This window comes from Cryptosporidium ryanae (assembly GCF_009792415.1).
Source record: "Cryptosporidium ryanae isolate 45019 chromosome Unknown contig_96, whole genome shotgun sequence".
NCBI lineage: Eukaryota > Apicomplexa > Conoidasida > Eucoccidiorida > Cryptosporidiidae > Cryptosporidium > Cryptosporidium ryanae.
This window is the reverse complement of record NW_027125548.1, coordinates 22,773-48,205: the sequence shown is the minus strand read 5'-3', so window position 1 is coordinate 48,205 and position 25,433 is coordinate 22,773. Positions and strand designations below refer to the sequence as shown.

General features: G+C 37.1%; 7 protein-coding genes across 7 annotated transcripts; 2 read left to right on the top strand and 5 right to left on the bottom strand.

Annotated features, from left to right (window-relative positions):
- Positions 1-108: 108 nt before the first annotated feature.
- On the bottom strand, positions 109-1,203 carry FG386_003703 (uncharacterized protein; the record flags this gene model as incomplete). Its single annotated transcript, XM_067343011.1, has 1 exon — positions 109-1,203. One exon carries the CDS (start codon positions 1,201-1,203, stop codon positions 109-111), a length of 1,095 nt encoding a protein of 364 aa, XP_067196806.1.
- Positions 1,204-2,020: 817 nt separating this feature from the next.
- Positions 2,021-2,695, bottom strand: FG386_003702 (uncharacterized protein; the record flags this gene model as incomplete). The annotated part of the gene is made up of 1 exon (XM_067343010.1): positions 2,021-2,695. The coding sequence occupies one exon, from the start codon at positions 2,693-2,695 to the stop codon at positions 2,021-2,023; it is 675 nt and encodes a 224-aa protein (XP_067196805.1).
- Positions 2,696-4,536: 1,841 nt separating this feature from the next.
- On the top strand, positions 4,537-16,584 carry FG386_003701 (uncharacterized protein; the record flags this gene model as incomplete). The annotated part of the gene is made up of 1 exon (XM_067343009.1): positions 4,537-16,584. One exon carries the CDS (start codon positions 4,537-4,539, stop codon positions 16,582-16,584), a length of 12,048 nt encoding a protein of 4,015 aa, XP_067196804.1.
- Positions 16,585-16,860: 276 nt separating this feature from the next.
- FG386_003700 (protein kinase domain-containing protein) lies at positions 16,861-19,608 on the bottom strand (the record flags this gene model as incomplete). The annotated part of the gene is made up of 1 exon (XM_067343008.1): positions 16,861-19,608. One exon carries the CDS (start codon positions 19,606-19,608, stop codon positions 16,861-16,863), a length of 2,748 nt encoding a protein of 915 aa, XP_067196803.1.
- Positions 19,609-19,819: 211 nt separating this feature from the next.
- FG386_003699 (uncharacterized protein) lies at positions 19,820-21,215 on the bottom strand (the record flags this gene model as incomplete). The annotated part of the gene is made up of 2 exons (XM_067343007.1): positions 19,820-20,169; positions 20,222-21,215. 2 exons carry the CDS (start codon positions 21,213-21,215, stop codon positions 19,820-19,822), a joined length of 1,344 nt encoding a protein of 447 aa, XP_067196802.1.
- A 215-nt stretch (positions 21,216-21,430) lies between these two features.
- FG386_003698 (uncharacterized protein) lies at positions 21,431-22,786 on the bottom strand (the record flags this gene model as incomplete). Its single annotated transcript, XM_067343006.1, has 1 exon — positions 21,431-22,786. The coding sequence occupies one exon, from the start codon at positions 22,784-22,786 to the stop codon at positions 21,431-21,433; it is 1,356 nt and encodes a 451-aa protein (XP_067196801.1).
- Positions 22,787-23,375: 589 nt separating this feature from the next.
- On the top strand, positions 23,376-25,337 carry FG386_003711 (uncharacterized protein; the record flags this gene model as incomplete). The annotated part of the gene is made up of 1 exon (XM_067343019.1): positions 23,376-25,337. One exon carries the CDS (start codon positions 23,376-23,378, stop codon positions 25,335-25,337), a length of 1,962 nt encoding a protein of 653 aa, XP_067196814.1.
- Positions 25,338-25,433: the final 96 nt, after the last annotated feature.

Below are 25,433 nucleotides of genomic sequence, written 5' to 3'. Positions count from 1 at the left end.
TTCTTGTTACATGCACAACATGATTCTTTTTTCTCTTTTTTTACTTCTTCCATCTCCTCCACTTCTTCCTCTTCCAATAAGTCGTCAGTTTCTTTCTTTTTCTTATCCTTATTTTTGTTCTTTTTTTCCGCCTGAACAACACGAATCTTCCTTTTCATCCACCAATTCTCTTTCGATTTCGTCATCCGATATAACAATGATATTGGTGTTCTTCTTCTTCTTGGACTTCTTACAGGAGGAACAGGCACAACATCCGTTCTCTTTCTCCTCTTGCTCACTAATTTCCTCCTCAAGTTGATCGTTCTCCATTTGCTCCATCTCCTTTTTCAACTTTTCTGAAAAAGGATTGTCATCGGGTTTCTCGGAATTCCCTGATAAATCGGTGCTTGCTTCTGTATATGGCGGTGGCGTGGAAGAATGACGCAAACGTGAGTCTTCAGCTGTTTCGTTCTCTGAAATAGTTGGAGTGATTACAGGAACTGGAGCAAAAGTGGTAGTGGTAGTAGTAGTAGTGGTAGTAGTAGTAGTGGTAGTGGTACTGTGAGTTGTTGCCTGAGAATAATAAGCAGTTACAGGTGGATCTTTGGGAACTACATCATCTACAACTGGTTGCGCCTGATCCACAACTACTCCTCCTCTTTTCCAATAAGAATAGAAAGCGTTTTGTCTAATCCTCTTTAGCAATTCTTCACACCTTTCGCTATCTTCTGGCAGAAAGGAATTGAAGTAATCTTTATTAAGAGTTAGCAGTAGAAAATTCTCATATACATTGCAAAAAACCCTAGACTGTGCCAGTTCGTAAATATGAGAATATGATTTAACCTCAGAATCTACTTTAGTTTGTATATCATTTATGAAATCCAACGTTTTATTAATGTCTACTTGAGATATATGTCCATATTGTCCCAATGTTAAGTATATTGTTTCTTCTATCACAGATGGATATACTACATTGCTAAAAGACTCAGTACATATTGATAGAGCAATAGTTATTTTCTCTCTTGTTACTTTTGGAGGCAGTCTACCATTTGAGGATGTAAGCTTTTGCAGTAATTCAAATATGCATCTTTGACTTATTATTTCCGGTTGCAGATTGACTCCCCTAGGTTCTATTTTTATTCCATTTGCTTCTCTAAGAATCAAACTAGCTTGGAAAAACAAAAGGACTGATAAGAATGCCAGCTTAACCAAAAATTTATTCATTGTGTGTTTCACAAAGTTTAATGTATTTTACGTATACTAAGCAGTATTGGTAACGATAATATTTATTTACGCTGAAATAATGGAAAGTAATTCCAAGAATAGTGAACAAAGAAAATATCTAAATCTATAATTATTATCCTCATACCAACAAAAATTAAAATCCAGATTTTTGCATGAGCTACGAGTTATAACGGATCTTTACTAATGCATTATCAGATACCAGGGTCTTTATTTAAAATTTACTTTCCCACTCAACATTTCCATTTTGCCGCTCATTTCCAGTTTACATGGATATGTATAAAACGTGTATTTAGTTGCATTTAAAATAGTTATATAAGCATGTTTTTAATATTTAAATAAACACAATTTTCTTGTTTTTAAATATAAATTTCACTCAATTTTGCGTAATATTTGTTTAATATATACATATTTCACTATTCATTTTTCTTATTGAAATACAGTTTCCACTATAAAGAACTTTATTTATTAAAACTTAGCTCATCCAGTTCAGTGCTCTAAATACACTTCATTAACGGAAAGTGTGGGGAATAAGGAGAATGAATGCATTTAATAAGAACAAAAAGTGTTACAGAAATAGACAATAAAGAATATGTGAAAAAACAAGCTTAAATATCTCAATAGTTTTGTTATCTTCTAAATAAACGTCACTTCTTTTCCATTCTATCTAAAACTGATCACTCCTTCAAATAATCGCTCCTATTTCACCTAGAAAGAAACACCTTCTAGTCAGGATTGAAAAAAAAAGTCGTTTCAAAGTCATTGATTTTTGCCTTGCTGAAATTCTGAGAGCTTGATTTTAGTTTTCACTGTCAGACTGACTGTCACCTCTCTCGCCAGATTGGTCCTCACTCTCGTTTCTGGATTGACTTTTATCTTCCTTATCAGATTGGCCCTCACTCTCGTTTCTGGATTGACTTTTATCTTCCTCATCAGATTGGTTCTCACTCTCGTTTCTGGATTGACTTTTATCTTCCTTATCAGATTGGCCCTCACTCTCGTTTCTGGATTGACTTTTATCTTCCTCATCAGATTGGTCCCCACTCTCGTTTCTGGATTGACTTTTATCTTCCTTATCAGATTGGCCCTCACTCTCGTTTCCGGATTGACTTTTACCTCCCTCACCAGATTGGCCTTGATCCTCGTTTCTGGATTTGCTGTCATCTCTTTCACCATCCTTCCTAGAGGAATCAGATCCTGACATTCCAAAGAACTTAAGAAGTCTTTCCTTAAGTGAAGGAGAACTTGGTTTTTTTGGTGAAGGAGTGGTAGTACTGGTTGTTTCCGAACCACTAATATCATGATTTTTATTGTTACCATCATTATCACCTTCGTTAGGGTCACTTCTGTCTTGTTCGGAATCACTTTGTGGCTCTAATTGATTGCCATCACTCACATTACCATTTCTGATTCTCAACGCGTTTGTGGCGACGGTAAATAACAAAAGTAGTGCGAAGATTGAGTACACACGCATCTCTTAAAAGTAAAAATCTAATGTAAGAATGTGTCTGAATGTAAAATATATCAGATAAAAACAAAATTAACGTTAAGTGAAATGAGTAAAAACTTCAACAGTGAATTCCACAAAAAAAAAATAAAAGTACAAATTGGTGAACATTTGAGATCTTTTAATTAGACAATTAATTTAGGCGGCCATGCTCCAGAGGCGGCCGAATCTTCAATTATCAGTAAAAAAAAAAGCAAATAAACATGTATATGAAAAAGTGTGGGCTATTCGTAAACATATTTAATTTATTATTTAAATATACAGGTTATAAAAATGTGGCTTATGATTTAGATGTTAGTAGCTGGCACATGATAATTTTCAGCGGACAAAATAAATATTAAGGGGATTGAGACATTGGTGGTTGGTGAAAGAAAGACATTTTTGCGTTTGCTAAATGTAGTTTAAATAATGAAGAACAATTTGAGAGAATGAATTCTCCACATGCTTATTATTCGGTTCTAATTTTTTCACTAAATTCCTGTTCATCCGATACGTTGGGTGTTTGAAGTTTTTTATGTGAGATTCAAATAATAATCAGTTGGATATAAACTGTTTAACGAATACCGCCAAATGCTCTAACTCAATTCTTACTCGAAAGATATCGTTTAAATAACGTAATCTGAAGAGAAATACGAATAAAACTAATTTGTTCTCGTTCGGTACTTATATATTCATTCCGAAGTCAGAAATATCATGTGCTTTTGCTTCTTTCCTCCAGCAGAATATTTTGTGTGTGTGTGGAATTAGTATAAGCAATAAAATTCTCCTTACTAGTGCTTTCCACAAAGAAATGTCACATTAATCAAGAATTTAAACAAATTAAATATGCTTTTATGTCATATATATGAGAGTTGTGTAATCTTGCATCACAATCCTCTACTGTAAGGGTTAAATTAACTCCTGTTCTTCATTATTCACTTGAGGATTTGTTTTTGAATCGTAAATAGCTTTCATAAACTGACTATCTGTACGCTTCAAAGCTTGAGTTTAAATTTAAATTCAGCTCAATCTCACTAATGGACGTGTTCTTGTTGGAAACTGTCTCGCTGAAGCTCGGTAGTGCTGACGTTAGTCTAGATAATTTGGCCTCTTGTTGTATAAGTCTCTTATTGAATTGGCAAAAAAAAGCGTCCAGCTCTATTTCAATACTTAAAATAGAAGACTAAAAGCCTTCACACATAATAACCTTTACATGCATTATATTGAAGGCAAACAAATTTCTAGAGGAACAATGTACTGCATGCACAAATTGCCGGTATATGTGCATGATAGCGGGAAGCACAGATTCCAGACCCCACATAGTTAAAGGATACTTTAAAAAAATACATGTGGCGGAAAAAGGGTATCTAATTATAATGTGTGTAAGCATTAAGTTGGAGAAGAATAATTAAGATATCTTCTTTTTTAATTTTTTTTTAGCTAGAATTTAGTTTTTAGTTGATGGAAGTGTGACCAGAACAAGGAAGCAAATTGGATATTATTTGGAATAATTGGAGGTGTCTTAGGTTATAATTGAAAATACAGGCAGGAAGAGGATAATTTTGAAATCAGTTAATAAAAATACACTCTACTTAAGTTTAATTTTTATCACATAGATAAAACAGAAGATACATTAGTAGCAGGTACATTCGCAATTTATGATTGAATAATTCTGGTCAGGGGAAGAAATAGCAGATTGATAACATAATTTTGAAGTAAAAAAGTAAGCAATAGAATAATAAGGGTTATTTTAAGACAAACAACACATACTTCAGAGTTTGATAAACGTTGTATATGTGAAATAATTTTGGAATAAGTTAAATTAAGAAATGAAGTCTCTGAGAATCACCAGAGCACCTGTTGGTGTATTCGGTGTTAACAGAATTTTGATATTCATATTTTTGTTTATAGGATTTAAATATTACTCACAGAATGAACACAAAGAACTCTACGGTTTAGGTCATAAGAATGGGTTGGGTTTGTTTGTACAAGGTAAAGAAACGCAAAAACTATCAAAATTGGATCGTGAAAGAGCAACAAGGCATCCAGAAACAGCAAATTTACCAAGATATCCAATACCTGGGATGAAATACGATGATTCAGACTCATCTTCTGTATCTGAGGCCGAAAAATCAAAAAAGTCAAGGCATAAAAGCAAGTATTCCGGATCAGTTGTTAGTAAGAAATCGAGTAAAGATGACAGTGGTGATACGGCAGAAGGTGGTTTTAAGTCAGATCACACCAAAAAGAAGAAAAAGAAGTCGTCTGGCAAGAAGAAAAAAGAGGTTGGAATACAGGTTGATATGGAAAAAGAAGCCTCAGTATCCAAAAAATACGAAAAGAGAAAGTCCAAAAAGTCACAAACATCTTCATCTCCATCTCACACTTTGAGATCCACCGAGACAATGAGCGAACTTTTGAGTTTCATCCCTGGAGTCAAGGACTATATCTGGCAGGATCCAAAGGAAAGAAGAACCTACAGGAATTTGAATCCTTACCACGGAAAATATTTTCCAAAAGTTGCCACAAGTCCATTTAGGAAAAGTAGTGAATGTGCGTCTCTTTTCAGTTCAGCAAAAGATGCGTATGAAAGTCGTGAGATAAGAATAACCCCATCTCAATTTGTGGGACTGGCATTGCCCTTTGCAAGAAGACTAGGTGATATTTTGGGACAGTTTGTGACGATTCAAGATTCTTGTTTGATGTTAAGAATACTTCTTCACATTTACAGTGGAATGAGAACAAGAGCGCAGTTAGTGAATATTATTGGAGCTGTGTTGCAGAATGATGTTATACTTGGTAGGATGGAAGACAGGAATGGGGTTATAAATAGAGTTATGGATTTAACAAACTATTTTCTTCAATTACCGAGACACAGAGTAGACAGTAAATCTAAACAAATGTCGGCCATTGAAATAAGTAGTTTCTTTCATCTTTCAGTATACCCAAAGGATAATTCATTTGAGTCTAGATTGCTCCCAACTTATAGAGAAAAGGGAAAACTTTTAAAGGAGAGGATCGAAGAGAAGATGGGAATAGTTATAGCAAGAGATGAGGTCATGTCCATGATTTACATTATTCTCAATCTTTTGGAAGAGGAAAGGACAGTTGAACAGTGCTCCGAAATAGTCTCTGCGGTGATTGGAATCACTCATTTTGAGCCTTTAATTCCTTCTCAGAGAGAAGAATTGGAGAAAATATGTGCAGAAGTTATTGGTTGCTCTACGAGAGGTCCAGTTATATTTAGAAGGGAAAGCATTATAGATGTGTTCGGTCCTGGGTCAGCAATTGTGGAGATGCGTCAAACTGATATTGAGGGACCTCCAATATCTGGTAAAGTGAGAATATGGAAGGAAATAGGTACTCTTGATTACTTGGGACGTGTTATTTCGGTTTTGTTTAATGACTGCAACGGTCTAAAAGCAAATCATTTGAATCGTCTTTGTTCGATGATGGAGGTTATGAATCAAAGACTCATCAAAACTGGTACTGTTCGTGATCTTATCACAATAGAGGAGCTTTGCGGTGCACATAGGTACAGAAATAAGCATCCAGGGATAAAGTGGAGTATTGCAATAAAGGCTACTTTACAGGAAAGGCACAAAAATATTCCTGTTAAGGTAGAAAGCCTTTTTTCTCATTTTATTAAACACGAGAGACAAAAATTGGCACCTTTAGATGGGACTTTAAAACAAAAACGCGAGCTTTTCTACGCGATTCCAGAATTTCCAGAGCCGAGCTATCTTGAAACAGTTACTCCAAAGTCACCAGCTCTCGGAATCCCAACTAGAGAACCACACAAGCATGAGGTATTTTATGCTTTTAATACCCAACCAAATTGGGTTCAAAACAGATTTATTCTTGCAGCCGCGTTCATTGAGGAGTGTTTGATGAGGGTTGGAAGCTTTTATCATATTTCAGCAGTCTCCTTGTACAATGAGCTTGGGGGGGTTCTCAATGCGGATTCAGATCTTTCCTTATTCACACAAATACCTGGAGTGGATTCAGAACAATTAAAAATGTTGTTTAAGTCTTACATAAACTTTGAGTTTGGTCTATTCCATTCAGAAACAAATGAGGATTTCAATTTAAAAGAGCCTTCAGGCAGCTTCTTAGAGGCCTTCTATGAGTACCCTTATGCCAAATATGTACAGGGAAGATATTATATTGATGTTGATATCAACTTTGAGGAATTAGTTTCTGGTCTTTCTTTGAAAAACTACTTCTATAAATTTGACAAAAGTCCATCTACTCAACGGCTTTTTACTTTTCAGGCGTTCATTAATAATAGGCTGAATGTTCATGGTTTTGACGGCAATATGAAATTTGTTACTTCAGAAGAGGCGAATAGAATTCTTTTAGGCTGTGTTGATGGTTCTAAGTTTGCTCTTATTGCAGAAATGAGAAAAACTTTGAGTTCGGATTACTTTTCAGATTCCCTTATTGACGTTCTTTCTGGAGAGTGGATTGAATATGAAGAGCAAGTCTTACCCGAGGTGTTGGAATTAAATATTGTAAGTGATGGTGTCACTTACACTACATTACTCTATTCTCAGGGATTTAAGCTCGCAGTTCATGGACTTGAAGGCTGGGAATTACTGGTTGATCCTCAACAAACACTTGGAAATCTTGCTAACAATATAAAAAACACTATATTTTATGTCTCTAAACCACTTAATGTGTCTCCTTTTGAAGAGAACAGACTTGACTACATTTATCACTGGATCCAACTTTATTTTATTTACAAACTCTTAGTAATTCCAAAATTTAATAAAACAGAAATCAGAACTATATTTGAAAGCATTCCTTCAACCTCTTATCCAACAAAATCAATAATTCGTGATCTTATCTTAAACACCAAGAGCTTGATTTTAGAGGGTACGCTTGTTGAAATGCTCTCTATGGCATTTGAGTCATATTTCTTCTATGAAAAGCACTTTCTTGTTGCTAGAAATGTTGACTTAACTCAGATATTTGCCACTCCTAATTACGGAATTTTACAAGGAAAACTCTTCGTTCCGCGAACCGTTTGGTCATTTCTTCCGAGTTTCGACAATGTTATTGGGAATGAAATTTCAAATGCGTCAATTAATTTAGCAGAGTTAGCCTTAGCGTTTATTAATAGGATGTTCTTTATTGGAGAATCTGAACAAAGAGTTTTGATTGATTTGGTGAATTGGGCAGTTGCACCTGATCTAGAAAACCAAAAAATTTTCTTCTCCTTGGGTCTTAACGGGAGCTATTTCGTTCAGTATGTTAAGGATAACACATGGCTCAAGAATATTAGAGTATTTATGTTAATTCCTTGGGTTGATCATCTCGCATCTGGTTTTCAATTTAGAAGAAGAAGGGGCCTCATCTCAGGCCCAATTTCCAGGCCTTCTGAGGATATTCCAGGCGTCCCTATCACAGGAGACCAACAGAATGACCAGAGAGCTAAAGAGATCATTTCCGAAATTGAAAGACTTAACTTTGAGTACAGAAATCTTCTTTTGGAATTTGGGGGTCAGGCAATTAGTGATGAGTCTGCGAAAAATCTCCTGCACAACATTGAATCCACCATTCAAACGCTTCTTACGGAGCTGAGTTCTATTTCCTCTGGTTCTATGGGAGCCGCTCTTTTGATGATTACTGAGAAAAAGCTTTTACCTCCCTATATATTTCAACTTACGGGCGACGAATTACAAAGTATTGGTGTGGTTTCTATAAATGAAGCAGGTGACGTTGTTTTGGATTCCTCTAAATATAAGATCACCGAAGGCATTTTCAGTCCTGCTTTAGATATTGGTACTTTAGACTCATCAAATGGGAGCATTAAGCCATACGGGAGTTCAAATGGTGTAACTATACCTACACAAATAATCAATCGCTTGCAGGCCTTTAGAGTTTGGTGGAACTCCGTATTTCCAAAAATTTCTTTTGTAAACAAAGATCCACTTCTACTTATGGATTTTCAAAGTGTGAGTAAACTTGTGGGTATTTTCAATACTTTTGGTTATTCGGAGGATCCTTTAGTTCTTGGGGTTTTGTTGTGGGATATTACTGGCAAACATCCGACTAGAATGAAAGATTCTGTGTTTACGATAGTTGCAGAAACATTTATTAATGACGAACGTAATGCTCTTAGGTCCTTATCTCCTTCTGTTCCGACTTTAGAAGAGGCCTACAGAGGCACGAGGATTATTGCCAGATTTCAAGAGGTTGGTGGAACCCCACCCCAATTTGCTTTGATAAATCATCTAAACTTCATACCATTAATTCCAGCAACAAAACCCGGAGCTGCGGAGAGAGACAAAGGTGGAGAAATAATACATGACAGAGTACATTTCCTTGAATACTTAGAGAGAGTTGTCGCTGAATATTATGCCTCGTCGCCTAGAAAGATGCCAACAATAGGAATTCCTCGTATGAATAATTTAGCCATAAACTTTTCGATTGATCTGAATGAGATGGCTTTGTTGATTTCAAACATCTTTGGAGAGGGAAGTCCCTATATATCAGCCCCTTCTTTAGGTGCTTCAGCTCCAAGTTTGGCCAATTTCATTATCGAGAACATTCCAAAAACGGATTTGGTGGATGACACTTATATAACACTTCACTTTGAGGAAGACTACATTTATTATGGGTCACCTATAATGGACATTTCTGACATATCGGATCGAAAATATAAAGCAGAAGCGTATGAGGTGAATTTTGGTTGGACCGTTTTGCACTCAATAGTCAAGGAAAACGATCTTTTTCAAACTGGACTTTTAAGATTCGGAGACTTGGTCGAATTTGCACTTAAATATGCCTCTGAAAAGGTGGGACTCGATATTAATTACGAGGCAAAAGATCTGTACAACTTTTCTTTCAGTTATGCCATTGGTCAACACTTTTTGGAGTCTGCTAGAGTTAATTTTTTTTCAATATTTAAAGCCTCCGACAAAATTAGGAAGAACAGATTTTATGCTATTTTTGCAAAGTCCATAAGTATTTTAATAACAAATTTAAGCGAACTACCAATTAGCACTCAGTATGTTTCAACGGCTCATAGTTTGTTTTCAGTAGTGATTGCAGATTCTTTGGCAGGTGGTTTCTTCCCAGAGAGTGTACGTAATGAAATGATTCAAAGGTGGTCTTTCGTATTCTCACTTAACTCTGAGTTCGCATATACTTATGTAGCAGATTCTAGAGAATACTTATATTCGGTTTCTCCAGATGTGCCAATATTTTACACTTCAAGTTCATTCTCGGTAGCACAGCGTCAACATAATCAAATATCAGATTTGAAGACTTTAAATGGCAATTTGTACATTACAAGAACCTCAGCGTGCAATATTCTCCTTTCTGCTGGTCTATTTATTGGAAAGGTTATTGAATCCCCACAAAATTCTGGTAGATTCAACTCTTTGACTCCCGATTTCCTTACTGAGCATTTTACATGGAGTGGATATTGTGGCATTTCTGGATTTTATCAGGATTATTTTCGCCCTTTGATTATTTCTATCTTCAGTAATCTTCCTGGTTTTGCCACTTTAACGGTCTCTGAGAAAAACGATCTTGATCTTATACTGGATCTTTTTGAGACAAAGATAGTTGAGATAATTTCAAGTTATTACGATGAATACAACTCGGAGACGCCAGTTGATGTTATTTTTGGTAACATGGATATTTGTAATTTGGCAATTATTTCATTCTTTGAGAAGAATGTGGTTAACATTGAGGATCTGAAGCCTGGGAATTTTGAACCTCTAAAGCTTTCGTATTATCCAAATCACAGGCATTCTGGACTCAATACTCTCGAGGAAAATTCTTTATGTAGAATAAGCAAAAAAGGCGTTTTTGAGGAGATTTCCCTTTCTATTTCTCCTGGAAATCGCGTTTCTGTCATTTCCTCGGGGTATTATCAACGTGATCCAAATAGACAATTAAGAAAGCACGACAGTTACTTCCTTTCACAGCCTTTGTCTGATACAGAAGCAGTTTCTAATTTCCCTCTCGAAACATTAAGCAAGTTGGCGGAGAAGTATTCTTCTAAAATTAAAATAACCACTCCTGCTCTTACTACTATTTGCAGAGGCGATGTTTGCTCCTATGTAAAGCTTGGTGATTCAGACGATCAGGATTCTGAAGTTAAAAAGTTCGTTGAGAGGGTCTCTGACAGCTATCGTTATGTTTTGCCAGGAAACTATTTAAATGGTAAGCTTGTTAAAGCAGTAAACAGAGCGGTGTTCTTTTTGTATTGGTGGTTGTATACTTGGGATAAGCTTCGATTTTATTCGAGTGACTTCTTCCTGGGATCTCTTTTTTCAAGTATTGAATTCCTTTCTGACGTATTTGATCAAGCACAACTTTCTACAGAGGTTAACGCTTTATTTAAGGTATTCTACAATCGTATCGTTGATAAGTTCAAGGGATACTCTAGGACAGATCACCTTAGAGTCATTCTTGTTGGATTCCTGGATTCTGAAAACAAGGCGATTGAATTTACTGGAGACACTAACGTTTATGAGGCCTATTCAGCTCTTGGAATGATGAACGCTGTTCATGCAATTTATTTGAACTTTAAAGTACCAAATATCCCGATACCCAGTGGAAAGTTAACTTACAATAATCTTGACGATGTGAGCTCCAACAATCTCTCTCAGTATCTATTCAGAGTTATTTCGGAATATTTCGCTGCTGGTCCGAGATTTTATCCAACGACATTGATACCATCAACTTCATTCTTGAGTTCGCATTTTACTTTGGAAAAGAAAGATCTTACTTATCTACTTTATGTTTGGAGCAATTTGGAATCATTAAATTCAATCAGAGCGTTCTTTGAGGCTCCTTCTATAGGTGCAAGTTTCGAATCTCTTGCAGAATATATAATTGAAGAGACTCAACTCAAACTATTTAATCGTTTCGTTGACGTGAATGATTTCTTGTCTTCAGAAAACTTTTTCAGATTTTTCAAATATGGTAATCCACTATCAAAAATTGTTAATTTGGAGTTGCTTGACTTTACCTGCATTCCGGGTTCTTCTAATTTGGAAGTGAATTCCGTTGATTCAGTTCCAGAGCCTTGTCGTCCTTTCGCCTTTAAGTTGGATGATCAATCAAAGACAAACGTTTTATCCATAGTCGAAAAGAGTTTCGTTTTGGCTATGAGGGACTCTGGAATCCCTTCAGATTCAGTAATTTCTACTCATTTTTCTTCAAACGAAGTGGTTAGTGCAGTAATAAAAGGAATTAATATTCTGGATGCAGTTAGGGTTCACGGTATTTCAAAGTATAAAGCCAAAGATCTCTATTATCTCCAATTTAATAAGTTCTGTCTGGTGTTCTCAAAACATTTCTCAAGAATTCTTGCAGATTTCACAGGCTCTTACTTCCTCCCACGAAACAAATATTTGTTTAATCTACCTTTTAATGATCTCAAGCAGCTTTCTGGAAGATCGTTAAATGCTCTCTATAATGTGGCTTCTGAATTGGACAATCTTAGAGCAGTTTCTACCGAACAGTTCAATGAGTTCCTTGGAAAATTTGATAACGATGTCGTTCATTGCTCAATTTGGTACGAATCTTTCTTCGGAATAGTTGTTTTGGATCAGGCAAGGGGTCTTATTGGTATTCCAGATGTTATTCGAAAACAGATAGGCGATTTTCTTTATTTACAAGTCCCAACCTTTAATTATGTTTACTCATTTGTGTTGTTCTTCATAAGTGTTCTTATAAACAAGAATTCCAGAAAACTAAACTTGTCCTTCCCTTACATGAACTTGTTGAGTTTGGAAAACATTGTTAGAGTGGCAGATTACAACTCAAGGGGAGAAGCCCTTCCGAATTCCCTATTTAGAGTAATATCTACAACCAATAAGTACTCTTTTGGTGACTTAAGTATTCAAAAGATAAATGTTATATACAACTTGTTCGTTGATAATGCAAGAAAAAGCTTCGGTTCTCAGGTTTACGTTGCTTTCTCTTCCAGGACCAATCTTGGAAAGTTTTTGAGTTCATTGTTCCATGTTTCTAAGAGCATTGATTTCAAAGATCCCTCTTACGTCGGAGTTTCTCATCAGGAGGAAGATCTTGTGAAAGAAGTGAAGTATTCAGTTATAGGACCAAAAACTCAGAGTTTGTCCAATACAAGAATTGAAAATGAGCTTCTCAACGATAATGAATTGAGACAAGAGCTTTTAAAACTTTATCCTGAGTATAATGGAGTCATTACTGGTTCTTTTCAAAAGCCATGGGTAAGTGGATTTTTATCTGTTAATGAAGATGAATTGGTTCATGTTCCGCATGACCATCTATCCCACTTAGATCAAGGTAATGTGTTTCTTCAAAGGAGAATTCTTCCTGCATATAACCTTAGATCAAATTCATTTCTATTCAGAGAAGATATGAATTCTGCGATAGAACTCGGTACAGAGGCGACTTTCTCTTCTGGATTGATCGAGAACTCTGTGTTTACGGAGTTGAATGGAGTAGAAGTTGGCATTTTAAATAGAGCAGTTCTTTTCAGAGAATGGCTTATTCGCTTCTGGGGATTGAGCAAGAGGTTATATAGAGACCCGATTATTCTTTCAATAATTAACAGTTTTAGTGGCATTTTGGAAATTTTTAGAATGGTCAGATATAATGGTGTCGGCTCCCTTGCGATTGATCTCCATTCTTTTGTATATGACCTAGTGAAATTGAGTAACAGAGAAGTTGTTTTGGATATTGCCGAAGCTTTTTGTAGATTTGAAAATGAATTGCTTATAAAAACAGGCTACTTCTCTATCAGAGAATTACACAATACTGGTACTTCTGTTGACTTACTTGATAACGTTTCGATATACAGGGTCAATGATATACCAAAGATTTGTGAAATCAAAAAGGAGGTTTGGCCAACTTCACCGCTTGATTCTCAAGCCAAGAAGAACGTTATGGAGTACTTGACTCTCAAACTGAAGAATTACCTATCTGAAAGACCAAGGAGTGCGATCACCTTTACCATTCCTGATGTTTCTATTCTTCTGGACAACTTTTCTTCATTTAAATACTTTACTTGTGTGATAGAGGCCTGGGCTCGGGATAGACCAGATCTGATTTCGGCTCCTTTTATTGGTTTAGATCCAGAAAATATTCATAAATACATCCTTGGAGTATTTGACCAAGCAAACTATATCGACTATGAAAAGTTCTCCGAATCAAGACTTTCATACGGTCTCCTTGATGATAGTTCTTATTTTGAAAATCTTAAAGTATCCTTCAATAATGAAGATATTTCTTTGAGACAGTATGATAGTCTTTATATTGAAATGATTTCCCCCTTTTTGGATACTCCTAACTTCAAATTTGCAGTTGATTTACTTCGTTCTCTCATGATAATAGTGTTGGATGTTAATCAGGTCAATTTATACGAACTATTCGGCAAGTCTTCAGACGGCGATAAATTCAAATCTGCCATGGAGAGAATAAACAGGAATCTGGATTTTAAGACCTTTTTAATTCGCATACTACTGGGAATTGATCAATTTATTGCTGCAAAAATGCTTGTTAGCGGTCTTCGTTTCCTTACTAAAAGGAAGTTAAACAAAGTCTCATTTGACTTTGTTAAGAGATTAGATGCTTTAAAGGAATGCATTCTTTACGATTCATTTACTGCGGAGTTTGATGACATTGTTTCACGAGTAACCATGTCTCTCAGAAAAATGGGAGTTCATTTGACCAGTGGAGAAATATTATCCCTATCCAGCAATCACTTCTTCGTATCTCATATTAATATATTCAGCTCAGAGAATTTGGTGTTGGATTGTCTAAACTTAAGAAAATTCCACAAAAGACCCTTGATATTTAACACTATTCCCGAACTTGGACTGACTTCCCAGCTGGACGGAACGTTGATTGATTCGTATTTTGGATTCTCCTCCAATCTCATCTATGAAAGCTATGTGGTAGACATTAATGGACTTCTTTTTATGCTATTATCGTTGAATTCCATTATTAACCATAATCTAAATAAGGCCATTCTTGATATTCCAGCTTCTATAAACTTTGCCACTCCAGGAATCCTCACCAGAATCTCACACTGTGGAATCAAAACAACTGAGTCTCTGAGTTGCATCTCTGATACCATATTAAATTCGCTTTTGGAGCTCAGTATCGACGTTGGAGATCTTTCGAATGACGTTCTAGTTCGCATTTTGGAGAAAGTTTTTTCAGTTCTTGGAGAATTGTCTCGTGGTTCCTGGCCCAAGTATGATTCAAATATAACAAGCCTCGATTTGTTTAGCAATAACAAGGGTCTTATTGATTCACCGATGGAATTCAACCCTTCGTCTCTGAATGAACTTCTCGGAGATCATAGTAATCTAAAAGATATAGTTTCTAGGCAGTTTGGATTATTTCCACTTCTGGTTTGTGATATATCCACTTCACTTTCTCATAAATGTAAGAGATTTGGCTCTCTGATTGAAAGAAAGATTCAGAGTTTGGATTATACTCTTCTATATTCTTTAGAAGCCTACAAAAGAGGAACGGCGTTGAATTATAATCCCATTTCCTATTCAGACTTTCTCTCTAGCTTGGGAATGAGTACGAAGGAGCAAGGTGCAATAAATCCTTTGCTTGATTTCCTTGGGGAAGCCAAGAATGGTTATTTCACTAGTAAGGAGAATAAACTCTTGAGAATCCCTGTTCATATTGCAAACAGAGCAGCGCTATTTTACATGTTTGCCAATGTTTCTACGAGACCTTATGTTTCACTTATACAAATTACTCTCGATGAGTGCATTCAGTTCTTTTCAAATGTGCCTCACATGGATATTTCTGAGTCTACGAAATTCATTACTCGTTATTTCAAAAATTTGGAATTTTACAAGGCATTCCAACTTCTAGACGCCTTCTACACCGTCGAAAAAGTGCTCTTTTCTCTCCATGATAGGGCCCCTGAGCTGGAGTACGAAAATTCGCGAGATTTGATTGCTGCTTTGAATCAACTTGGACCCACGCCGTTGGATTTGGAAATCCCGCACGATCCACAGAAGAACACGCATTACTATGGGAAATTCCTTTGCCAACTCGCAAAAAGGTTCTTCATTTCAGGTACGGTTATTGAGACTTCACCTGGCATCCAAAAAGAGATTTCAGAGTCCACGTGCGAAACTATAGCAAAACATATTTGGCCAAATACCGAGAGCGGTGTGTCTCCATATATAAAGACCCTTGTGATACTTGAATTCCTTCCTTCTGTAAGGGCCACTCCAAGACTCGCTGCTGAATTTGTATCTCTCCACGATTGGTTCGTTCTAACCAGAATTTACGATTCTTTCGAAGGGGATATAGTTGACATTTCCAGAGTCTTTGAGATTGCATTCTCGAGGCCTTTCGTGTGTACCAGTAAGGAGTTGCCCTGGGTCTTTCCCAATCATTCATTCAATGGCATTGCTTTCCACGAGTTTAACTTCATCAGTTTCATTAAGGCTTCGTGGATAGAGTTTTCAAAAACATATGGATTGAATGCTGCAGTTCCATCGGAGGGTCAACTCATTAAGATTTTGGAATCGTACTATAGAAACTTGCCCCTTTCGCACTCTGGTGTTTTTGACAAGCTCCTTTCGGAAGCACGCTCAAAAAGTGGGGTTCCTGAATATAATATAAAGAATAATCCAACCTTGCAGTTAACTGAAGCTGACGAAATTCTTCTTAGAGAGGGCTTCTTCGAGACCATTCAAAGATTTTGGAGAGTCCGACACTCCGGAGTCATGGAGGTTTCGTTTAGATGGCCATATATAGCCTGCGATTCAAACAACAATCCATTTGTCCCTGGACTTTCATTCCCTCTCGCAGTTAATTCTGAAAAGAAAGGTGCTCATGCGGAACTAGAGGTCACTCAACTTGGTGAAATTCTTCATTTACCCTAGAATAACGTTTTTGGTGAATTTCAGGAAAAGTATAAAGCTGAATGCGGAAATGAGCAAGTTCACACACTTTTAGAATTATAAGAGTGCATTTCTGAAACACGTCAAGGTAGGTGCATTTTACATGCTCGCATGCAAATAAAATCTGCATGTGGCATTTCCGCACTTAACATGAGTTAGGCGTAGCAATGCAGAGCGGGTAAAGAGCAAATTAATTTGGTGTCTAAATTAAAGAAGCGAAGAAAGAACGATGCTGAAGACGAAACAGCAAACAAAAAACTAATTAGCTGAAGGAAGAAGAGTGGAGAATGTGCCGCAGGTTTTGGGGAAGGAGGAAGCAGCTTTAACTGTCTCTCTTGAAGTTTGGAAGTACTCCACTATGAATTTGCAGAATTCATTCCAGTCAATTTGGCCGTCTTTGTTCGAATCTATCTCATCTAGAACTGCGTCCCACTCGGTGTAGACTCCTTGATTTGAAGAGGGGAGGATTGTTCTGTGATTAACCTCCCCAATACATGAAAAACTCCTGGTAATGTTGGAAAGCAACTTAGACTTTTGGGCCTTAAGTAGTTGTTTGAACTCATTTCTGTCTATTTTACCGTCACTATCTTTGTCAATTTTCATGAAAAAGGATTTAAGGTGTCTTATTTCATTTTGCCTCCAAATGTAACAAGCGGAAATAAATTCGCTATAGGAAATCATCCCGTTTCCGTCCACGTCCATAGCCTTGGAGATGAGCGAGGATTCCCTGGAGGAGACTCCAAGCTTTTGCAGCCCCGTTCCGAGTTCTTGAATTGAAAGTACTCCGTCATTATTGGTATCCAATGAACGGAATATGCTTGTTACCATATTAATTTGGCTAGTATCGAGAGCAAGCTGGTGTGACAACATGTGAATCAAAAGGTGTCTTAACTCTGACTGTTTTGTGTAAATTCTTAAATGGCTCAAAAGGGCAGCTCCAATCTCAACTTCACTGAAGTTTGAATATGAAATGGAAAACCAGTCATGACTTAGAGCCTCTTCTACGGTAATTCTGTCCCTCGGATTCTTCTCAAGCATTCTTTTCAAGAGAGATTTGCAGCCACTAGACACTCCTGTGATTTTTTCGATGCATGGCTCTCCCTTGCAGATGTTTAGCCTTGTCTCTTCCGTATTTTTCCCTTTAAATGGATGGAATCCGGTGATTATGGTATACATAATCACTCCAGCGGCCCAAACATCTACGCTGTAAGAAAAGCTTTGGTTGTTGATGATTTCAGGGGCTCTGTATTCGAGAGTTCCAATGCTTTCTAGAGACAAGTCACTGTTCTCCTTAGACGACGGATTTATTGAGAAGGTTAAACTATTGTTGAAAATCTCACAAAGCCCGAAGTCGGATAGCTTAATTGAGGTATTTCCACTCCCAAAAGAGTTCGTTAACAACACATTTTGGGGCTTGAGATTTTTGTGCAAAACTCTTTTCAGATGCAAATAGCGGATTCCAAGTAGTACCTGTTGTATTATTCTGGAAACATGGTATTCTGAAAACCTGAACCCACCTTGAATAGCATCATGCAGTGAATGAAACAAATTGCCTCCAGAACAATATTCTTGGATAATGTAGAGATTCAGTTTATCCTCATATACTTCGTATGTGTGGATAACACCTGGATGATCTAGTTGCTTCAGTATCTCGACCTTTTGGTCAATTTCGTCCAGTTTTCTGTTGCATCTTGTTTTGTCCACAATCTTACAAACTCTCCTTTGTCTTGTATAGTTTTCAGTCACTAAATAAACCTCTCCATGAGTACCTGCTCCAAGTTGATAGTGAAATGTGTAAAGGTCATTTATATCGTCCTCGTGAATCAAGTGCTTTCTGAATGCTTTGTTCTTCAGAATGTTCTCGGATCTGTTTATTCCAAAGTGTTTCTGTCTGATAGTGGTCAAGACACTCAAAAAGTATTTCAAGAAGAAAGGAAAACTGATAAGCATCTTGTTTTCAGTGACGTTACTGTCCACTGTTATATTTGAATTTAATCTAATTGAGATCTCATTTGCTACTATTTTTCGATTTATTGGTGGGAGTGCTAAATGCTCTCCTAAAGTGGTCAAGAGGTCCAACAACTCATCTATAGTCATATTTCCGTCCTTGTCCTTGTCAAACTGCTGAAAAGAGTGTAAGGATGATCTTATGAAGTTGTCCTCAGTCAAGAGCACCTTGTCAAGCCTGTTTCTAAGATCTAACACGTCATTCTGTGTTAGTATTGACTTTTGAATAGGTGTTCCTGTTAATATGGGAACTGCTTCTGTTTTGCTATTATTCGGTGCGTATTCAGTACCTGAATTGTCGTTTTCTCCAAAACTATCAATGATGCTTTTGGAACTTGATTGAGTGACAAAAAGAGGCTTTCTATCATTTCGAACCTGATATACAGATACATTCCGCAGCGAACAGGAGACTGAATTAGAGTTCGGAGAAGACAAACCAGCCTCCGTGTTGTCGTACTCATTTCCGAGGTCCAAAAGTCCAGCTGCGATTCTAGTCCCTTCACTTTCTATATCTTTGTTCAATTCAGTTGCTTTTGAAGCCTCTATGGAGGCACTCCTGCTCTTCATTTTTGAAGATCCTCCTCGTACTATGGAAGAAATGACCTGACGGATGCTTTTTCCATTCGAATTTTTAGACGTTCCCGTGGAGTACTTCCTCAAAGAGACCTCTCCGCGGTGTTCATTCTCGCAATCAATAAGTCCCTTCAACTCCTTGTAGTTGTAGATGCTCGGATTTAGAATCCACTCTACTGAGTTGGACTTCCTTCCAATGTCCTCCATTCCGCCGTTCTGAGTAAGGTATGTCCGAGTATCACCATTGCACACAAAGCCACAGTTTCTTGACTTTTGACCCCCAGAAAAGCCTCCAAGCCCCATCACAGAGTTCTTTTGGATATAGGAGTTCTTCGGCTTGGAGGAAGCCCCGTGGTTCGACAACCCGGATTCCGAAGTTACACTTGATCTCCTTGAGTTCCTTCTACTAGATGTAGCTACTGTCATTTCGACTTCCTTTTTCACTCAAAGAATTTTTGCATTTCAATGAAATCAAAGAGTAAATGGGTTATTCAAGCGTTTTAAAAACCTTACGCTTAATTTGTGTGTGCCAAATTTTTACACGCTTTGTGTGCGATCTATTATACCGTAATCTTGATCCTTCCAAAAACAATACACTACTTAATTTAGTGCAAAACTGCAGACAAACAAACACTTTCTAAGCAGAAGGAACAAATTGCCTTGAAGGCACTCCTCCATACGTTGTCCACCAATTTTCATAGCATGTCGTATTTTTCATTTGCCCTTTAGACAATACAAATTTGTCATTTTCTATACGTGATCTCCAGTCTCCTGATTCAGTATTGCCATTGGATAATAAAGTAGGATTTTGTAAAAAAGAGATCCAGGAGGACCTTTCTTCACAAAAAGAGGTATTTTCTGAGACAGATACTCCGTTCGAGAAGCTGATAACCCATGTTTCTTCTCTTAAAGTTCCATACATGCACTTGTTTAGATGGAGTCTAAGGAGTGAATTTTTAGATCCGCTCACAAAGGAGGTGTAATAGTCTTTGTAAGTTAGTGTGATGAAAATTGAGGGGTTTTCCGAGGAGAAACTTACCTTTGTCTATTTTAACAAAAGGAACGTTGTCTAATTCCAAATACCCGTCGTCTGTGACGGTTTGTCTCGCATCTTTTGTGAACGCTGATCTCGAGCCCGCGTGTGATCCAGCATAAGCCTTAAAGCTGCAGGCGTAAATGACGTTGTTCGTCTCAAAAAAGCTCACGAGATCGCGATCTCTGAATGTGAACAGACTTCCCAGACAAGGGAGAAACGAGGGTCTGAAAAGCTCCTTGTTTGGGGTTCTCCAGTTCATGTACCAATACGGAGGGAGGTTATTTTCCCCAAACGCAATGATCTGTTTATCAGGTGGAGCTTTTTCCCCTTCCTTTGCATCTTTAATATGGCTTTTAAAAGATGCAATAATAGGTTGATCTCTGCCAATAAAAGAGAAGACAGCGTTTTCAGTTGAAATGCTGGAAAACTGACAGGCATGGGTCAATATTAAAAATGTATTGCTTTTGTTATTATAGCTCCAGTATACGTACTTGTCTGAAGATGCGTTCCAAAACAATAGCTCGTTTATTCCCAGGTCCTCTGGGAACTTTTTTGAATACAGGCATGTTGGCATTAGATTGAGCCTAGGCTGAACCAAACCCGAGTTCCTTTCCTCTTTTGCAGGTTTTTCTGCTACGTTTTTCGACTCTTTTCCGTAAATACTCATTATTTCTAGCTTCTGATTCAGTTCAGGCTCTTTTTCCAGAATATTCATTCTTTTAGGGTACCAATTTTCGCTTCTGTTTACACCCTTTTCAGCCTCGAAAATGATATTTGATACAATATTGTAGTCGTTATTCATGTTCCTTCCGCAATAATAAAGACCAATTCCCATGTTAAACATGAGCGATACTATTATGAAAAAATACACTTGAGTTATTCCGTCCCTGGAGAAAATCCTTTCTATAATGTATCTCGATACTCTCTTCACTTGTTGCGTTTTGTTCTGTTCATTTGTCGTTTTACCTTTTTCTTGATTCTTCTGATCTGTTTTCATCTTTCAAACAAATTCGTCAGGACTACCAAAGTCGCTGGATGTTACAAATTTAAACAAGGTCCGGGAGAGGTGGGAACAAATGGAAAAGTAAGAGGAAAAGTGACGTATAAATGAAAGAGTCGCAAATGTATATTTTGTATACCACAAAAATAACAGAATAAAATTAGTTATTCCACTAAAATAGAACAGTAGTAATAGTGTATCAAATTATGAGACTATGATTTTGAACAGTGTGAAACCCAATTGTTTATAGGTCCGGAAATATCTGGAAGTGTGTCCTTTTTATTGTCCAAAAGGCAAAATACCAACTCCTCATCTCTCTTCCCAAGTGTGACGTTCACGAAATGATTTCTCGGACCTAATGAAGAGTATATATAAGAAGGGATCTTATCTTTGATAAGATCTTCACAAATGTATTCAAGTATTGCCTCCGAGAAAGCTATTGCCAGGGTGTTTTTGTCAAGACTGGAATTTTTCAAAAGATCATCCCCAATACACTCTTGGGAATAAAGTGGTTCTTTGTCGGAGTACTCCTTTACCCTGGAAATGTGATAAGACGAAATAGATCCTCTTTGAAAAAATCCCCTATTGTGACATCCTCTAATTAGCGTGGGAGTACATCCTAGTAACATTTGAAAATAGACAGAGGTCCACGAAAAGTTGTGAGTGTTTCTGCAGGAAATTGACTTTATTTCAACTCTGTGGTCTGGAACGATTTTAGATGACTTTAAGTTGTCAGAAATGATAAGCTTTGCTGGAGGGTTGAGTCTTTTGTCCATATTACTAGATGGCGTTTCAATGAATACTTCATCCCAGTTTTCGCACCTCAAAGTGTCTCTGTGCTCGTCTTGTTCTGTTCTGTAAACAGAATCCCCAAAAACATGAGACCTTCTTACAGCATCTATTTCACATCTCCTGATTAATTTAAAGTCACCAATAGATATTTTGTCTATTACAAGACAGGAGTCAACGAGTTTTAAAGCTGCAGAAGGGTTAGGACCTATTTGTATCTCATTTTTAGTTAAAAAAGTCTCGAATTGGAATCCCACACTTGGAAACCCCTCCTTTATGTTAATCGGGATGAGATTAATGTAGTCGTTTGAAATCAAGTTCCCATCGTCAGATATAGATATTGCAGCTGAGATCAATATATCTTGACTTCCAGATCCAGGGGCTCCCAAAGAATAGTCAATCAACTTCCTCAAGCAAAATCTGTCCGCATAAATCCTGACCTCATTCGGAACCTCGTATTTAAATATGTCACTCAGTATACCATAGTGAGTCGGGGGTGATATTGAACAAGGCTTGTTCGAATAGGAAAATCTGCAACAAAGGTTCTTCAAACCTCTCTCAGTTTTTAAGGATCTCGGGAGTGCTGGAACTATCAGAGTATCGAAGTGCAGGTTTTCTCCCTTTTCTGAGTTGCTTGCGACTGAAATAGCTGGGGTTGAGTACGAACATATGTGTTCCAAAAACTCTATCTTCGGCAGGTACTCCTTGTTACTTTTTATCTTCTCTGAAACTGACCTTCTTACCTCCTCAAACTTTAGAACAAACTCCTTTCCGCCCATTTGAATCTCACACCAATACCTACCTTTCTTTTGTCAGACGGTAATTAATTTAATCTAAAAGGTTTGGCGCCATGTCATCTTTTGCCCGATGAGAGCAACACAGGATGCGAGACTACGAAGGGGAGGGGAGGGATGGGTCAAGACGATTCAAAGATTGTTGTTGTGAAACATTCAAGGAAAGCAGCATTCAATTGGCTTTTTTGCGTCCTCCTTACTCAGCATTTGGTCCTGCAGAAGTCAGCTGGAGATGAAACCAGAATAGTACGTAGTTTTACGGGTCTGTGACCGGAAATCCTACAATTAAGCTTTCTCACTCCAACAGAAACCAAATAAAGAGACTGCCGTCTGTGTTCAAATTTTGGCCATCTGGGGACTTTGGTTCGCCTGACCTATGTTATTGCAAATCTATTTAGTTTTAAAAAAATACGTGGCGCCAACTAAATCTTTTTTTGATTTAAAAGGTACCTAAACTCATAAATAGAAAGATAAAGAATAAAAAGGAGATACTTTATTTAGAGGCAGAGAGCAGAAATGGAATTTTGTAGGAAAAGTTAATTTTGAATGAGTTAATTGAGTTGTCAGAGGACCGATGAACATCTTAAGGAGGCTGATAAAGGGGGTTATTTTAATATTTGTATATTACGTACTTTATTTGAGTAGCGAGAATGAGAGGTCTAGGACAGGCCCAGAGGTTTCTTTCTCTCAGATTCAGGAAGAATACGTTAGGATAAATGTCAGCAGGGGGATCGAACAGGCGAAGATACTCAAGGAGATGTTGCAGGTTGCAATATTTAATTATTTGTTGTCACAAAAGAGGTTTTCTGGTATGAAACTGCTTGGGCTTGAAGATTCAAAGGAGTTTGATGACGCCATTTTCGATTTGGAGGAGGCAGCTGAAATTCTGAAAACTGCAAAAAACAAGTGGGACAATATTAAAAGTGCAACTGCGGGATTTACATATAGGAACGAAAACAAAGTATCTAGGGATATAAAATTCAGATTGGGAAACTCTCACCTAGATGGCTCGCTTTGCTCTAGTGGTTTTAGGGGATACAAAGGTGACAGAGGAATAGATTTTCAGGGAAAAATCTTGGAGGATTTTGGGCAAGTGTGTAGTCAACCAAGCCCGAAAAAGAAACTGGATAGGGAGGTTATCGAAAAATTGGACTTAGGATTTGATTATAACGATCTTCCTCAAAAATATATTAAGATGTTGGAAGATAGAAAGGTTTCCAAGAGGATGAACAAATTGAAATTCAAAGGAGGCAGCTTTTTGGATGGTCGCATAACTGAGTTCCAACAGATGCATTTCTCCGACTCTAAATTGCCGGCAGATCTTAGTGGGGACGGTAGGCTTCAGAGAAGAATTGTAATGAAAAGTGGTGGCATAGGCAAGGACAAGAAATTAGAGGATCAGAAGAGGGAATTCATTCCTTCTAAAGGAAATTCCCTCGTAGATAGTCTGGAGAGCGTACTGGAAAGTTTAGGAAAGAGTGACATATCTGACATTATGAAAGGAATTAAAAAGCCGAATATAGGTAAGAACGAAAGTACTGAGCACAAAATAAAGGCTCTTAAACAAACGATAAACAATAAGTTAGGTATTAAGGGTCAGACTAAGATACAGAATGCAAAACAGAAGCAGAACTTAAAGGATTTTAAACAGCAAAAAAGGTCCAAAGGGGTTCTCAAAGAGGAACCAATGTTTCCATCAGATGTTGCAATTGAGGTAGAAAGCCACATTGGAGGACCATTAAAGCATATCCTAGTTAAGGAAAGCACACTAAAAGCAAACAAAGAACTTTCTGAGCACTACGAAAGGTATCTTACTGTTCTTTTAAGATGCCTTAAACTTTATGAAGAGGAGGTCAGTTTTGAAGAACTTTTTATGTGTTCCAGGAAGCAGTCTTCCTTAATGTTTGCGCTGATTCAGATACTGGATGATTTGAATGTAGACTACACGTTCGAGGTTAACGACATTAACAATATTTCTGCTAAACTAAAGTCAATAAACGGCGATAAAGAGCATGATGAAGACAAAAATGAGCTTGAACTAGAAGAGGAAGATATCGAAGAGGGTGAACAGATACTCGATTTTTTAATATCCAAGAATATTTTCTCAGGCAAACCTACAAATAAAGCATGCAAAACAACCTTGATAAAGAGAATTAGGAAGAAAGACAGAAATAATCTTACTAATTCTGTCAATAATTCAACTGAAGTGAGTGGTGTTTCTAAAATGAATTTAGGTTCGGAAAAACCCTGTGAAAATGAGACAGAACAGGAACAACCTCAAGATGATGGGAGCAAAAAAGAGGCCTCTGAGCATCTCAAGTTTGTTATGAACAGACTGGGGTTCACTCTTGAGGAGTACAATCTTTGCGATAGAGTGTCTAGGTTTGTTGATGAACTAATTGCAAGGGAAATACATTTTTTGCATTTTTACGAAAAGGGAGATAGGCCGGAGCCGCATTTAATTTACGAATACAAGATAGTTTTAGAGAAAATACTTTTGGAGATCACGCTGTGCAGAATAAAAAACCAAATATAAAGGAAACTAGGATTTGTGTCAGAAGCTAAACATTTTAATGCTGTCTCCAAAATAAAAAAGCGATTGAATTAAAATTTAGATTAATTTAAGCAAAAT